General features: G+C 67.2%; 1 protein-coding gene across 4 annotated transcripts; it reads left to right on the top strand.

Annotated features, from left to right (window-relative positions):
- The first annotated feature begins 1,742 nt into the window (after positions 1-1,742).
- On the top strand, positions 1,743-11,716 carry ADAM8 (ADAM metallopeptidase domain 8). Of its 4 annotated transcripts, XM_032313262.1 has the most exons (24): positions 1,743-1,850; positions 2,449-2,552; positions 3,407-3,483; positions 3,573-3,651; positions 3,748-3,824; positions 4,185-4,368; positions 4,655-4,717; positions 4,794-4,862; positions 4,969-5,138; positions 5,254-5,335; positions 5,512-5,663; positions 5,744-5,921; positions 6,097-6,186; positions 6,274-6,463; positions 6,557-6,638; positions 6,978-7,140; positions 7,613-7,690; positions 8,121-8,205; positions 8,809-8,914; positions 9,289-9,448; positions 9,888-9,953; positions 10,150-10,200; positions 10,960-11,037; positions 11,353-11,716. In XM_032313262.1, exons 1-24 carry the CDS (start codon positions 1,808-1,810, stop codon positions 11,401-11,403), a joined length of 2,478 nt encoding a protein of 825 aa, XP_032169153.1. In that variant the 5' UTR covers positions 1,743-1,807; the 3' UTR covers positions 11,404-11,716. The 4 variants fall into 4 exon arrangements, 3 of the variants coding, with proteins under 3 accessions (XP_032169153.1, XP_032169154.1, XP_032169155.1); XM_032313263.1 differs by lacking the exon at positions 9,888-9,953; XR_004278670.1 differs by lacking the exons at positions 8,121-8,205; positions 9,888-9,953; positions 11,353-11,716 and having other exon boundaries at positions 10,960-10,977.
- Positions 11,717-14,644: the final 2,928 nt, after the last annotated feature.

Here is a 14,644-nt window from a genome sequence, read left to right as displayed (position 1 = left end):
GTTTGAGCAACATGAAGATAATTAACCAAGGTGCCATGCAGGGGACAGGGTCCCGGTGTCCACAGGAGGTCTGGTACACTGGCCCGGACCCCCAGAAGTCCACCATCGTGCTAGGATGGGCTCCTGGCACTAGGGGGCAGCATGGTCCTCTAGCTGTCTGGGTGAGTCCTGAGGACACCTGGCGGGGGGGCTGGGGAACCTGACCCTGGCCTGCCCCACGGCTGGGGCCCCCACCACAGTGCTCTGTAGTACTCCTGCCTTGCTGCCCACCGCCAGAGGTCACGTGTCACTGTCCCAGTTCAGCTCTGAGCACCTGCTTCCGGAGAGGGGTGTCCTGGTGGGCAAGCAGGAATGAGAGCCAGAAGCAGGCTCCTGGAGGCAGCCTGGGTGCCCCCCTTGCAGCCGGGGTGTGGGCAGCCTCATCCTGTCCACTGCCTTGCACAGGAGGGACCGTGGAGCCGGGGGCTCCCGTTCAAGCCACAGGCTGTTTCCTCTTCCAGTCTAAAGCCTGTCAGGGTTGGCCTGTGAGCCATCACGGCCAGAGCCCCAGCATTGTGCAGACCTTGCATTGCGAGCAGAGTAGCCCGCTGACCCTGCCTTGGGGCCCTCCTGCCCTGCCCTGAGGCCCAGAAACTGCGTGTCCCATCCTGGGCTCTGGGCAGGAGGCTTGCCAATTCACCTCAGGGATGCAGGGGGTGAGGGGGAGGGCCGAGGTGCATGTGGGGTCCTGGTCTGACAGCAGCTGCACGTGGCCGGTCCTAGCTGCCCACGGAGTGGAGAGTGGGCACCCACAGCAGCTTTGGTTTTTGCCTTTTAGTTTTTGTTCTCAAAGAATTGCCACATGCGAGGAAGGAAGAGATCACGATCACTGGGGCGTGCGGCTCCAGGACCTCGTTCCGTCACAGGAAGTGGTGTGACGGCAGGGGACAGGGCCCGTGTGTTCGGACCATTTCCACGGCCTCTGTCGCCTTTGCCTGAGGTGCCTCCACATCCACATCCACACCCATGAGCTGCTGCCTTTCGCTCTGGAGGACGTGATGGTCCAACTCTGCCCTCTGACCCGGGACTGCCGGTGGGAGCACAGGTTCCCAGGCTGCCATCTCAGGGAGCTTGTCCAGAAAGCAGCTGCGGAGCCACATGGTTCAGCGGCAGGCGGTCTGGGTCGGCAGGTGACAGGGACCCAGCCGAGGAGCCCGGGTGCCAGGCCAGAGTGGGGGCGGCCCCACCCCCCCCCAGAGCAGGAAGAGGCACCCGGGCGCTGCGTGGGTAGCTCTCTGTTGCGCAAGAAGTCTGCGCCCCCAGCCCCCTGCCACGCCCCCGACAGAGCATGTCCACGCCACTGCCCGGCCAGCAGCCCCCTGGGCCAGGCCCCCTTGGGCTTCCTCACCTGCGCAGAGCAGAGGGCGACCTTCCAGGGAGGGGCTCAGATGGTCTGTCTGCCGCCCCTTCCCTTAATTCGATCCGCATTTGGGAAGCTTGTTCTCGTGCCGGACACCAGGCGCTGCTCAAGAGCCCGCAGGAGCCCAGGAGTAGACGCGGGAAATCCGCGGGGCGAGGCGCCCCTCCCCGGCGGGTGTCCAAGCACCGCCCCTCCCGGCATCGGAGGGGCCGATAGGCTGCGGGTCGGGGGCTGGTCTCCGGGGCGGGGCGGCGGGGCCAGACCTCTACCCCCGCGCCGAGCCGTCTCTGCCAGCGCGGCGTCGGTAGACCCTGGACCCCGGACCCCGGACCCCAGACCTCGGGCCCCGTGCGCGCCCCCTGTTCTTGGCCCCGACCCCAGTGTACGCCCCACGAGCGCGCCCCGGCCATGCGCGGCCTGGGGTTCCCGCTGCTCGCCCTGTGTCTGCTAGGTGAGTGCCGCGGGGAGGGGCCGCCCTCCGGGGCGCCCATGGGTCCCCTGGCCTAACGCACCCTGCCGAGCTTCGGGTCAGTCTCCGGGGTCGGTCGCGCCGAGGGGAGCCCTCACCGGGAAGGCCCAGGGTGGCAGACGGAAACTTCAAAAGGGAACTGGGGGGAGAAGCCGCCTGGGGCGCTTCCCCAGTGGTGGTTCCTCTGGGGACTCACAGGGCACTGGGGAGCACCGCGCCTCTCCCCATCCACCTGGAGCCTTGGGATGACTGCCCACGCCTACCCAGGTCCCCTGGCCTGGCAGGGAAGGGAGGGCCGAGGAGCGGTGACCTGGAGCGGAGGGTGGACGCTGGGGGAGGAGGCCGGGAGGAGGTCGTCTAGCCACTTGGGACACACACACACACACACACACACACAGGCCGGTGCGCCCAGAGACCCGAGGGAGGGGCCGCGAGGGGACGGGAGGCCAGGTCAGGTCTAGGTCAGCCCGGTGGGCTCCACCCAGGGCTCCGAATCCCTGGTGCTCACACTCTCTGGTGACCCCCCAGGGGAGGTGGTGCAGGCCCACCACCGGCCGGCTGACCCCCTTCTCCCCCACAGTGGCAGCCCCCAGCACCCCACTGCCCCACGTGGAGCAGTACGAGGTGGTGTGGCCCCGACGCCTGCCAGCACCCCGTGCCCGCCGAGCTCTGCCCTCCCACCTGGTAAGTCTGGGTGGGGAAGCCGGCCTGGGGGCCCCCCACGGGCTCCCTGGAGCCTGTCCTGTCTGTAGCTCCAAGCGTGCCCACCGCGGCCCGCAGGGCTGTCTCTGCCCGCACTTCCTCCACCCCCAGCCTCCACTCCCTGCATCCTGCCTCCGCCTGCCCCTGGCGGGTGAGGCGAGCTGAGTGGCTTCTGCTGAGTAGGGGCCCCTGGGGCGGCTCTGGCTGACTTTCAGCAGCCCTGATGGCTCAGCGCACGTCACAGTTTCACTCACTGGCAAGATAAGTCTGATCCCTTTCAGGCCGGAGGGGATGGCTCATCTGGGGCGTGTCGCCAGCCGGGTTTGTGGTGACTGTGATGACGCACCTTCAAGGGGCATTTGGAGCTGGGCTGGGGTTTCCCGAGGAAGGCTGCCTGGAGGCATTCCTGAAATCCCCGTGGGACCGCCTGTCCTGACCTTAGTATCTGGAGAAAGCCTTCTAGAGGTCGGCAGGCTGGAGACCCTACCCTGGGGTGCTGGGTCATGAGCCCCCATCTCTGCTACCTTGGATCTAAGGGCTGCCGGTCAGGGCCCTGTCTCCCCATCCCCCTGCTTCCTGGGAAAGGGGATCCTAGTCATTTCGTGTTTGGACAGATGGGGAAATTGAGGTCTAGAGCTCCAACCTGCCCAGCCCCAGCTTCCTAATACTAGCCTGACACTGAATGACCCCCAAGGTCCTCTGAGGGGGCTTTCAGATTTCAGGGTGCCCTGGCCTTGACTGCACCCCCAGCCCAGCCCCAGCACGCCAAGGTTGGAGGCGTGTGTGCCCTGGGTTAGGGCCCCTCACCCTGGACCCCTCCCTGTCCCCTGGTTCAGGACCTGTACCCTGAGAGCGTGAGCTACATCCTTGGGACCCAGGGGCACAACTTCACCCTGCACTTGAGGAAGAACAGGTAAGTGGAGGCCCGGCCACTCTGCCAGGCCAGAGGCGGCTTTAGTGGGGGGCAGGCGGACCCTGGGAACCACAGTGGCTCTTTTCCAGGGACCTGGTGGGCTCGGGCTACACGGAGACCTACAGGGCTGCCAATGGCTCCCAGGTGGTGGAGCAGCGACAGAGGCAGGTAGGGCCCAGGACAGCCCTGGAGAGGCCAGCGGCCAGCGGAGCCGGAGGGGGGGGAGCGGAGCTGCAGGCCCCTCATGCCTCCCCGCTCCTGCAGGATCACTGCTTCTACCAAGGCCACGTTCAAGGACACCAGCACTCCGCTGCCAGCCTCAGCACCTGTTTGGGCCTCAGGTGCGGGCCGCAGACCTGGCGGGGGGGCGGGGGGTCAGCTGTCCCGCACTTGCCCCAGAGAAGTCGTCAGAGGCCGAGAAGAGAGGGGCTCGGGGTGGCGATCTTCCCGCACGCGGACTGTGGCCTGTTAGAAGTCACAGATTCCCCGGGTTGTGGGGCTCCCCTCAGGCCCTGCAGCCTGTTCCGAATACCCCTCCCCACCCCACCCCTCCCCCGCCCTGCCGCCGTCTGTCCCAGTGCAGATGGGGCCGTGTGCAGCAGCAGCCCTGCCCCTCCCCCCCCACCCGCCGTCCTCCCCGACGTGTCCGTGGGGGGGGGGGTGCACTGATTCAGAACCGCCTGGCTTCCCTCTGCCCTCAGGGGCTTTTTCCGGGCTGGCTCGGACGTCCACGTGATCGAGCCCCTGGACAGGGCTGGCGAAGAGGGGCGGCACGCGCTATACCGGGCGGAGCATCTGCAGCAGAAGCTTGGGACCTGTGGGGTCAGCGACACCAGCTTGGAGCAGGCCTTGGGGCCTCGGACCTTGGCAGCCTTCAGGCCCCGGGTGAGCAGGGGAGCCCGGACCAGCTGCATCACCCCCGTCCCCTGGGACTGCATCCCCCAGACCCGCCCTGTGCCCGGCCGGGGGTCCCCATGGCCAGTGGGCCTGGCTCTGCCAGTGGCTACTGAGATCGCTCCTTGGCCTGAGCTGGAACCTCCTGGATGGCACCCTCAGTCCGAGCAGGGGCCCGGGTACTAGCTCCAAGACCTCGGGAGAGGGTCAGGGTGTGAAAACTGGGCCCGGGCCAGGACTGTGGCCGGGGTGGCTGACCACCGCCTTGTGCCCCCAGATCGGGCTGCTGCCCCGAGACACCCGCTATGTGGAGCTGTATGTGGTCACGGACAGCGCAGAGGTAGTGAGGCGGAGCGCGGGGGCAGGGCTGGGGCTGGCTGGTGGGCCACGTCCTCTGAGGGCCTGTCGTCCTGCAGTTCCAACGGCTAGGGAGCAGAGCAGCGGTGCGCAGCCGGGTGATGGAGGTGGTGAACCACGTGGACAAGGTGGGTAGAAATCTCGGTGGTCGAGGGGACAGGGCCAGCAGGAGCGGGGCTGTGTCTGCCGCCCTCACTGTCCCCGAGCCTGACCTGGGGCCCCCCGCGTTCCCAGCTTTATCAGGAGCTCAATTTCCGTGTGGTCCTGGTGGGCCTGGAGATGTGGAACCAAGGGGACGAGATTCAGGTGAGCTCGAACCCCGACACCACGCTGGACGACTTCCTGCAGTGGCGGAAGCAGAGGCTGGTGGGAAGGCACCAGCACGACAACGTGCAGCTCATCACGTATGTGGGCGCCGGGCACGGGGCCCTGCAGCGGGGGGCTGCGTGGGAGCGCCGGAGCACGTGGGAGGGAGGCAGTTTCGGGGCACCCACCTTCGCCCACTGCTCTTGTTTCCAGCGGGGTTGAGTTCACCGGGACCACCGTGGGACTGGCCAAGGTGTCGGCCATGTGCTCCCAGGACTCGGGGGCTGTGAACCAGGTTTGCTGGCCTCTGGACGGGGAGCCCTGAGGACTAGGTCCACATGCTTGTCCCCGCGCTGTCCCCACGGGTTGGAACGCCTGGGGGCCGCCACCCCTGGAGGGTGCAGGGATGCTTTGAGAAGTGTTACTGGCGGGACGGGGTGTGGCTTTAGCTGGCGTGGCCTCTCCCGGTAGGACCACAACCTAGAGAACCCTGTCGGTGTCGCATCCACCATGGCCCACGAGATGGGCCACAACCTGGGCATGGACCATGACGAGAACGTCCAGGGCTGTTACTGCCCCGTGCCACGGGAGGGCGGCGGCTGCATCATGGCGGCCAGCATAGGGTGAGGCCAGGGGCTGCCTGGGGAGCGGGGTGTCCTAGGTGACCCCGCACCCTGACCGAGGCTCCGTCCTGCGCCCCCAGCTCCAAGTTCCCCAGGATGTTCAGCCAGTGCAGCCGCGCCGACCTGGAGATATTCGTGGAGGAGCCTCGCACAGCCTGCCTGGCCAACGCCCCGGACCCCAGCCGGATGGTGGGCGACCCTGTGTGCGGGAACCAGTTTGTGGAGCGTGGGGAGCAGTGTGACTGTGGCCCGCCCCAGGTACAGGCCAAACGCCCGCCGCCCTCTACCCTCATGGACGCCCATTCGTGACCCACCAGCCACCCCGTGTGCCGTGGCCACAGAGCAGAACGCTTCTGCTCTCTGAGCCCCGAGGGGCCTCTGGGGAGGGGGCCCAGGGTCTGTGCTGGAGCCCACTCCTACCTCTGCCCTTCAGGCCTGTCAGAACCCCTGCTGCAACGCCACCACCTGCCAGCTGGCTGCGGGGGCCCGTTGTGCCCAAGGGGCCTGCTGCCAGGACTGCAGGGTGAGTCCTGGGCCCCCAGGCCAGTTGGTGGGAAGGGGTCCCAAGGAGATGGCTGACAGAGCACGTGAGCTCTGCTCTGCTGGGCAGGTGACGCCTGCCGGTGAGCTGTGCCGTCCCCCAAAGGATGCGTGTGACCTTGAGGAGTACTGTGATGGTCAGCAGCCAGTGTGCCCGGAGGATGTCTTCCAAGAGAACGGCACACCCTGCCCAGGGGGCTACTGCTACAATGGGGTCTGTCCAGCGCTGGCCCAGAGGTGCCAGGACCTGTGGGGGCCAGGTGAGGCATGTGCACTCTGGCTATGTGCTCACAGGCTTGCGGGGCGTTGCGGGGCCCAAGCCAGAGGACTGACCCCTTCCTGGCCCCCCGCAGGCTCGCATGTTGCTGAGGAAACATGCTACACCTATAGCATCTCCCCAGGCTGCCAGGGCAGGCCCGTGCAGGGTTCCAGCAGGTGAGTGGTCATCTGTGGCCTGATTCCCCCGGGTCGCAGGCCACAGGATGTCCCTGGAAGTGGGGCCGCCCAAGAGGGTCTTCTGCACAAAGGAGTCTTGGGTCTGAGTCAGAGGGTTCTCCAGGGGGTCCACCCTGCCCTCCAGCACCCCCAGGCCTGAGCACCTGTCTGCCCTCATGGGAGGGAGGGTGTGTCGCTGTCACTGGGGGTGGGGGAGGTGCCCACCAGAGGGCCCTACGGCCCATCCGAGGGCTGGGGCCTGTTTCCTCCTGAGGGAGGGCCTGCAGGCATCAGGCAGGAGACCCAGCAGAGCTGCTTGCACGGCTTCTCTGTCCACAGGGTCGACACGTGCGGCACCCTATACTGTGAGGGCGGACGGAAGCCGCCGGAGCGGAGTTCCTGTACCCTCACCTTGCGCACGGGCACTTGCCAGGCTCTCGCCCTGGAGGGAGGCGCCGCGTATGAGCCGGTGCCGGAAGGCACCAAGTGCGGCGAGGAGAGGGTGGGCGCCCGCGCCCGTCTGGTGCAGGGTCGACCCCGGGCGGCAGCTGGCAGGGGCTTCCGAGGGCTGTGGCCCAGACGTGAGCCTGGACGCGCCCCACGTGGCGGTCCTAGACACGTGTCCCACGGAGGCGAGCCCACGCAGTCCGAGGGCTGTGCACACCGGCTCCTGTGTGGGCTCAGTCGAGGCACTGCCGGTGGACGGGAGGTGCTCAAGCAGCCAGTCCTCCGCTCACGGGGTGTGAAGACCATTCTGTTCTGCAAGCCCACACCTCCCTGGGCGTGGGGGACGCCAGCCCTCTGGCCCCGGTGGCTGCTGTGGCCCGGCCGGCCTGGGTGTGACGGCCCCGGCCTGCCTCCCCTAGTGCTCCCGATCAGGCCGAGGGTCCGCGTCAGCTGGTGTTAGAAGTGGGGACACGACTCCAGGCAGTGTTCTAGAACGTCTGCCTGAGGACATGCCCTCTGCCTTCCAGGTTTGCTGGAAAGGAGTCTGCCGGCACCTGCACGTTTACAGATCCATAAACTGCTCTGCCCAGTGCAACAACCACGGGGTACGTGAACCCATGGGGCGTCCCGCCACGTGCCCTCTGGGGCTGAAGGAGACCCGTAGGCCGTGCTCGAGATGAGCTCAGGCCCAGCAGGGGACGCTGCCGGAGGCTGGTGGGATCTGGGTGTCCCTTGTGAACACCGAGGCCCGGGGCAGTGGTGCCGTGGACGCATGGGCTGGGGCTAGGCAGACCCGAAAGCTCTCCGCTGTCAGTAACGTGTGTCACTATGTAGGGACAGCCAGCCACTGAGAGCTCGAAACACCAGGGCTGGGGTGCTCCCTTCTGACCCCAGTCTCAGGGAGGTTTGGGGGCGTGCCCCAAGGACAGCCCACAGGAAGCCGCCAGACGAGCTCACCTTGCCGGCCGCACGTCTGATGGGCGAGGCGGCAGACAGGTATAGGGCGGCCTGGTCCTCACCCCCGGTCACCCTCAGGTGTGCAACCACAAGGGAGCGTGCCGCTGCCACCCGGGCTGGGCCCCGCCCAACTGCACAGAGCTGCTGCCCCACGTGCACACAGGTAGGCCCGGCGACCCCGGGGCTTTCGTGCCTGCATGGCCTGATAGGGTCCCCTGCAGGTCTGGTCCTTCCTCAGACAACCTGGGCTGGGCCGAGAGGGCCACCACGTGCCCTCAGGTCCTTCAGGCATTGTCAACGATGCAGGTATGCGGCCTCAGCCCGGCTCTCTGACCCCACGGCTGCCACCTGGGCTCCCCGTGAGATAGGCAAGAGGCGTGTCCTAGAGGGAGAGCACAGTCGTGGTGACAGGACGCCAGCCAGTTTGCTGGGTCCTCGGCCGCCTTCTGAGTGCGGGAGTCTGAGGGCCCCCCACGCCCACAAGCATCTTCTCCAGTAGCCCCTGTGCCCATGGCCGCCCACAGCAGCATGGCCCCCTGAGCCTGGCCAGACCCTGCTCACGTCACTGTGGCCAGGGGCCAGTCACCACCAGGCCCTCCAGCCCCTGCTCTGAGAGCCCACAGGGCTGGTGTAACAGACTCACTCTCAGTGCTGAGGCCCCTCACGTGGGCCCCGGGCCCCTGGGTCTCCGCCTGAGGAAACACTCCTCTCCTTGGTCGTGGGGCCCTCACTGTCCTATTGACACCTGCTCTCCTGCACCCCCCAGGGTCCAGGAGCCTCCTGGTGGGCCTGCTGGCATCTGTGGTGCTGCTGGTGGCTCTCCTGGCAGGTGTGGTCTTCTACCAAAAGGCCTGGAACCGAGACTCTTGGAGGTGAGCGTGCTCTGGGGTTGCAAGAAGCACTTCCCGTGCATACACGATTGGGAAACGTCCTGCTGCTGTTTGAGGAAGAGGAACAGCCCTCCGCACAGAGAGCTTGGGGCCTCTGCCTCTTGAAGACGGGGCAGGTGACAGGCGAGGCCAACAGGTGGGGGGGGGGTAATCCCAGACAGAGCCCCTCCATCCCCACCCTGATCAGTGCCAGAGCACTTGGGAGAATATGGGCTTTGCCCATCGTGGGCAGCTGCCCACGGAGTTGCCATGGGACCTCACCCCATCTTGCTGGCTGCAGGACACACCCAGGAGCCCGATTCCCTGGGCCAGACCCCAAGGCCAGGACACACTGACCAGTCTTGCTTTCTCCCCAGGAGCTCAGTGCCCAAGACTACCAAGGGGCTCTCCAACCCCCTGTTCCATGAGGGGCCCAGTGTGCCAGCCAAGGGTGGGGCTCCATCCGCCACCACCCACCCCAGCCAGCCCACCAGGCCCATGGCCTCCAGGATGATCCCTAAGCAGCCGCCCCGTGCTGTAAGCAGTGCATCCCACCACCCCGGGGCCATCCCCAGTCCCTGCCAGCAGGGCTTGGAGCTGCCCCGCAGAGGCAGAAGCAGGCTTCAGGGTGGACAGTCTGAGAACCCGCATGAGCCAGTGACAGACCAGACCTGGGACTTGGACGTGAGGCTCTCGGCCTCTGCAGGGTGGACAGAGAGGTGTTAAGCCCAGATGCCCTCTGTTCCTGCCCAGCATCTCTGGGCCCCCCCACAAGACTGGCAAAGGGAAGGGTGGGAGTTGCACCTGGGCTCAGCCTCGGGGACCCGTGGGGCAGGGCAGAGCCCTCCATGTGCACGTGACTCTCCCTCCTCTGGGAGGGGTGGGAACCTCGGGTTCTGGGCTGGGACCTCCAAAGCCTGGCTCCCTGGACATAGCCTCCCTGTGAGCCCCAGGCTCCCCGCCCTGTTCCCTGCAGCCTCCAGTCACCATGTCCAACCCACCCTTCATCATTCCTGTGTACACACGGCTGCCCCCAGACCAGGTGAGCGGCCAGGACGTCTAGGAGCACCAAGTGGGTCCTGGGCAAGGAGTGCAGGGGCTGGGGGCTGGATTTGGTGAGCTGGGGACCCCAGGGCAGCAGCCCCTACACTCGGGAGGCTGATGGCCCAGCCCCGAGAGGATGTTTACTAAACCCAGGGGGCTGAGGGGCCCTGACTGCCGCTCCTCCCTCCCACCAGCTCAGACCTCCTCCTCCTGCCAAGCGCCTCCCTGAGCTGAAGCCCACGCAGGTGAGAAGCCTCCGCCTTTTGGAGACCTCTCCAGCTGCACACGTGCCCTTCCCTGGCTGCCGGGCGCCTCCCAGCCAGACCCTGTGGTGTCCTTGGCTTCCTTGTGGAGCGCAAGTCTAGAGATGCTCTGAGATGCGCGGGGGACGGCTCCTTCCGCTGTGGTCCCTCACGGTCTGCAGCGTCCATCCGGAGACCCTGCCAGGAGCCACCGTGACTGTGGTGTTTGCTTCATGGAAATTCTCGTGTTTAACTTTTTGAACTAATTTTAAATTTACAGCAAAGCTGCAAAAATAGCCTTGGGGGGGGGTTGAAAGGAAAAATGGACAAAGGGGCAGAAATGGGTCTAGCCAGGAGCGGCTGCAGGGGAGCTGCGCACACCAAGGGTCTTCCATTGGAGGGGCGTGGCCAGTGCCCTTCCTCCACCCAGACCCTGGGGGCACCTGCCCTGCCTGCCCAGAGGAAGCGGAACTGTAAACAGATGCCAACTTTAGTGGTGAATTCTCAGCATTTGAACTTCCAAAGACCCACATTCTGGCCATTTAAGAGCCTTTTTTGGGAAATGCTGGGGTAGGGTGGGGTGGGGTGGGGTGGGGACCTTGAGGGAGAAGGCCAGAGTGCAGCTGATGGGCCCAGGAGGGGGTTCTGCCCCAGCCGGGGGCACTTCTCTTTGAAGAAGCCTGCAGGGGAGTCGGGAGCAGAGCCAATGCTGGGGAAGATGGGGCCTTGGGTGGTGTCCAGAGTCCGCTGTCTGTCCCCCAGGGTGTGAAGCCGACCTTCCCACCTCCGATGCCTCCAGTCAAGCCTGGGGCGGGAAGAGCCACCCCCGGACCCGTGCAGGTGAGCCTGTCTCCCCCAGGGCGCTGGGCAGCAGGGTGGGCGGTCTCCCTGGCTGGCTGGCTGGGGCACTGCCCCGGGGTCACTGTCCACCGGGTTTGTCTCACACCCACTTGCCCCTGTCGGGACTTCCCGAGCCACCCCCGCTGCCCGTGCGTCTGTTCCTCCTGTCAGTCAGGGGGCCAGGCTGGGGTCGCGGGGCTTAGGCAGGTGGCGGTGGCCGCTGGGTGTGGGCCGCAGTGACCTCCGCACGAGGAAGCGTGAGTCATCGGGGCCCTCGGGCCGCGGTTCAGCTCCGGTTCTCCTTCCTCCTCCCAGGGCGCCGCGGGTGCGAAGGCGGCTCCGAGGCCCCCGGTGCAGCGGAGGTGACGCGGGGCTGCGGGCGTCGGCCCTGGTGGGGACGGCGGTGCTCTCCCCGCGGGGTTCGGGTCGGCCCGGCCCCTGCCCCCGCCCCCGGGGACCCGTCCGGCCCGAGGAGCGCGCGCAGAGGAGCCACGGCCGGCCGCCCCCCTCCCGGGACCCCCCCGCGCCCCCCTCCCGGAACACCCCCCCCCCCGGCGTCCCGCACCCCGAGGGGCCCCCGCGCCCGCAGCGGGGCCGGAGCTGCCGTGAAGTGTTTTCGTACCAGGTCACCGACCGGTCTGCACGGTCGGGACCGTCATTAAACCGACGCAGCACCGTGTGCGCGACCGTGGGCGGCGCTGGTCTCGACCCGCGAGCGGCCGGGTAACGCGGGGCGGTGCCGCCCCCCGCCCCCCCGCCCCCCGCCCGCCCTCTCCCCGCCCCCCGGCCTCGCGGCCCCTCCCCCGCCGGAAGTCCACCGCCCCTTCCGGCCGCCGCGGCCCTGCGCTGCCCCTCGGCGCCCTCCGCGGCCTCCGCGCCTGGCCGGACGGGCCCCGCTCCGCCGCCCCAAGCGCCGCCCGGCCCGGGACTCGGCGACGGCGGCTGAGCGGGGCGGGCGGGGAGACGCCGGGGACTGGCGGGCCGCGGAGGTGCAGGCGCCCTTGGGGCGCCGGGCCGGGGCGGGGTGGGGGCCGCGGGGCGCGCGCTCCCTGCTCGTGCGGGAGACCCGGGGCGGGGCGGGGCGTGAGGCTCCTCGTGCGGCCCCGCCGACCCCAGCCGCGCCGCCGGGGGGCTGCAGCCTGACCCCTGGGGCCGCTCGCCCAGGACGGGGCCGGCCCCCGCCTGGGCGCCGCCGCCTCGGGGGTCCTGGGACGCTGACGTGTCGGAGGCCATCAGGCGGGGCCGACCTTGCGCCGCGGACCCGGAGCTGGGCCGGCGCGTTCTCGGCAGCCTGGCCTCCCCCTTCCCGCCCCCTGTTCTCCGCGGGCGACCCTCCCCTCCGGGCCTCTGGACCACGGTTCTCAGGCCGCTTCCCTGACGGTCTCTTCGGCGTCTGTGTCCCTGTCCACTGGACTCCCCTCATTCCGCCAAGAGGACAGCGCGGTCTACTTAAGACCAGCCCCACCAGGGCATCAGTCCTGCCCTCGGACCGCACCTCCTGCTCGCTGACTCCCCAGCAATTCCGAGCGGCGGGCTCGGCTCCAGGCCCTCGCGTTCGTGGGGCTGACCGGCTGTCTAGTGGGAAGCGTCCGTCGTGATGGGCGATAGAAGCACGAGGACCCTAAGTGACAGCAGAACGAGGACTGGGTGACCCAGGGGTGCTGCAGTGGGGAGCAGGGTCCCTGCGCCACTGAAGCTGGGCAGGGGGGGAGCTCAAGCGCTCGGGGCCGGGGAGGCCCTGGTCAGGACCGCTCTGAGCCTGAGCGGATACAGGAGGGACTGTGGGGTTGACACCTGGGCCAGGTCTCGTAGGATAGAGAACCAAGAGGGAGAAGGGGACTTGGGAGGAGGTGGAGGCAGGAGGGCTGCTGCTCCGCCCCAGGGGTGGGAGGGGTAGGCTCCCGGGGTGGTGAGAAGTCCCCATTGCCAGGCGGGGAGCCTGCAGGACTTTGTAGCCAAAAGGTGAGCTCTCCCTCCGAGGTCCAGGTTGGGACAGGCCTGGCCTGAAGGCACAGGGCACTGAGCACTCTGGCCCCGGATGGCACTGCCGGGAACAGGACGGTTGCGGGGTTTCTGTGGGTGCAGGGCGAGAAGGCCCACGAGCCCCAGCCTGTCCTCCAAGGAAAGCCGGACCCACCTCCTGGCCCCACAAAGCTGCTGCTCTGAGGATCACCCCCACGTCCTTTGCAGGAAAGTTTTTCACAAGGTGCATTTGTAGGTCTCAGAGATGGAAATACAAAGGGTAGTGACCAGCACACTCGGGGCCATCGAGCCCATCTTGTGTGCCCCGAAGGGAAGGGTGAGGGACGGCCCTGCACGGCCAGCCCTGCTCACAGCAGCCGTATTTGTTGGGGTCCTTGTTGTGTGGCCTCCGCCCTGCTGTGTTGGTGGCGCTGGGATGTGGCCCGCTTATCGGCCAGGGATAATAGCACGGGTGATGAGGGCCCTGCCCACCCACAACCCGGGTGCAGACTGTGAAACTCCAGCCCAGGCCCTTTCCCGGCCTGACCCACCGGCCCCGGGGCAGTGAACACTCCTGTGCCCAGGCCAGCCCGGGGCCATGCTCTCCTCTCCAGCCCTCTCCCACTCGCCTGCGTGCCTAGAAACAGGGAGGTATGTCGGCCACAGGCCAATGAGCAGCACCTCCTGGGCTGGCCCTCACTGTTCAGCCTTTCAAGCCTTGGCAGGACCCAGGACCATCCAGTGCTAATGCAGACCCCAGGCAGAGCTCCCTAGCCTGGCACACAGTCATGCCCAGTCCCTGGGTTGGGGAACTGAGCCCCATCGCAGCCCCCTCGGGCCTCCCACAGAGGGCGGTGTCAGACGAGGCCTGTGGCGCTCTTGACTTCACCCCTCCAGAAAGACCGGTCCTTGCTCTGAGGGGGCGGCCAGGGGTGTCCCGCCCAAAGCCACCCAGGCTGCAGCTTCCCGAGTGGGAGCCCGTGGCCCTGTCCACGGTCCACACGGGCCTTTCAGAGGCCTCCAGGGCTGTGCTGTGGGTGGATGTCAGGGCGGGGGCTGCGTGGTGCCCCCTCCACCCGCACCCCGTGCTGCTGAGGGGGCCCAGCCTCTCCTCTGAGCTGCTGCGTCTGCTCACCTCACAGACCCTCCAGCGCGAAGACCCTTCGGAGTCAGAAGACTCCAGAGAAGGGCGCCTGGGTGGCTCAGTGGGTTGGGCCGCTGCCTTCCGCTCGGGCCGTGATCTCAGGGTCCTGGGATCGAGTCCCGCATCGGGCTCGCTCTCTCTCTCTGACTGCCTCTCTCCGTCTACTTGTGATCTCTATCAAATAAAAAAAAAAAAAAAAAGACTCCATGGGACGCCTGGGTGGCTCACTTGGTTGAGCAGCTGCTTTTGGCGCAGGTCATGATCCCAGCGTCTTGGGATCGAGTCCCACATCCGGCTCCTTGCTCGGCAGGGAGTCTGCTTCTCCCTCTGCGTCTGCCTGTGTTCACCCTCTCTCCCTCTCTCTCTCTGACAAATAAATAAAATCTTAAAAAAAAAAAAAAAAAAAAAGACTCCAGAGAAGACGGGCCACTGTGTGTGCGCAGGGAGGCCCCTGACTCCTGAGCTCAGCGCTTCTCCGCACAGGCCCCCGCGTTAAAGGCC

The sequence above is a fragment of the Mustela erminea genome, chromosome 14 (genome assembly GCF_009829155.1).
Source record: "Mustela erminea isolate mMusErm1 chromosome 14, mMusErm1.Pri, whole genome shotgun sequence".
In the NCBI taxonomy this organism is placed as follows: domain Eukaryota; kingdom Metazoa; phylum Chordata; class Mammalia; order Carnivora; family Mustelidae; genus Mustela; species Mustela erminea.
Note: the sequence above shows the minus strand (reverse complement) of the source record. Positions and strands in the feature narration are given on the sequence as shown.

What these genes read in the sequence shown, in the direction of transcription:
- ADAM8 (XM_032313262.1), top strand. Translation starts at nt 1,808, where the DNA reads ATGCGCGGCCTGGGGTTCCCGCTGCTCGCCCTGTGTCTGCTAG. An exon ending in GTGACTGTGGCCCGCCCCAG is followed by an intron (nt 5,922 to 6,096) that starts GTACAGGCCAAA and finishes TCTGCCCTTCAG; the next exon opens with GCCTGTCAGAACCCCTGCTG. An exon ending in CCAGGACCTGTGGGGGCCAG is followed by an intron (nt 6,464 to 6,556) that starts GTGAGGCATGTG and finishes GGCCCCCCGCAG; the next exon opens with GCTCGCATGTTGCTGAGGAA.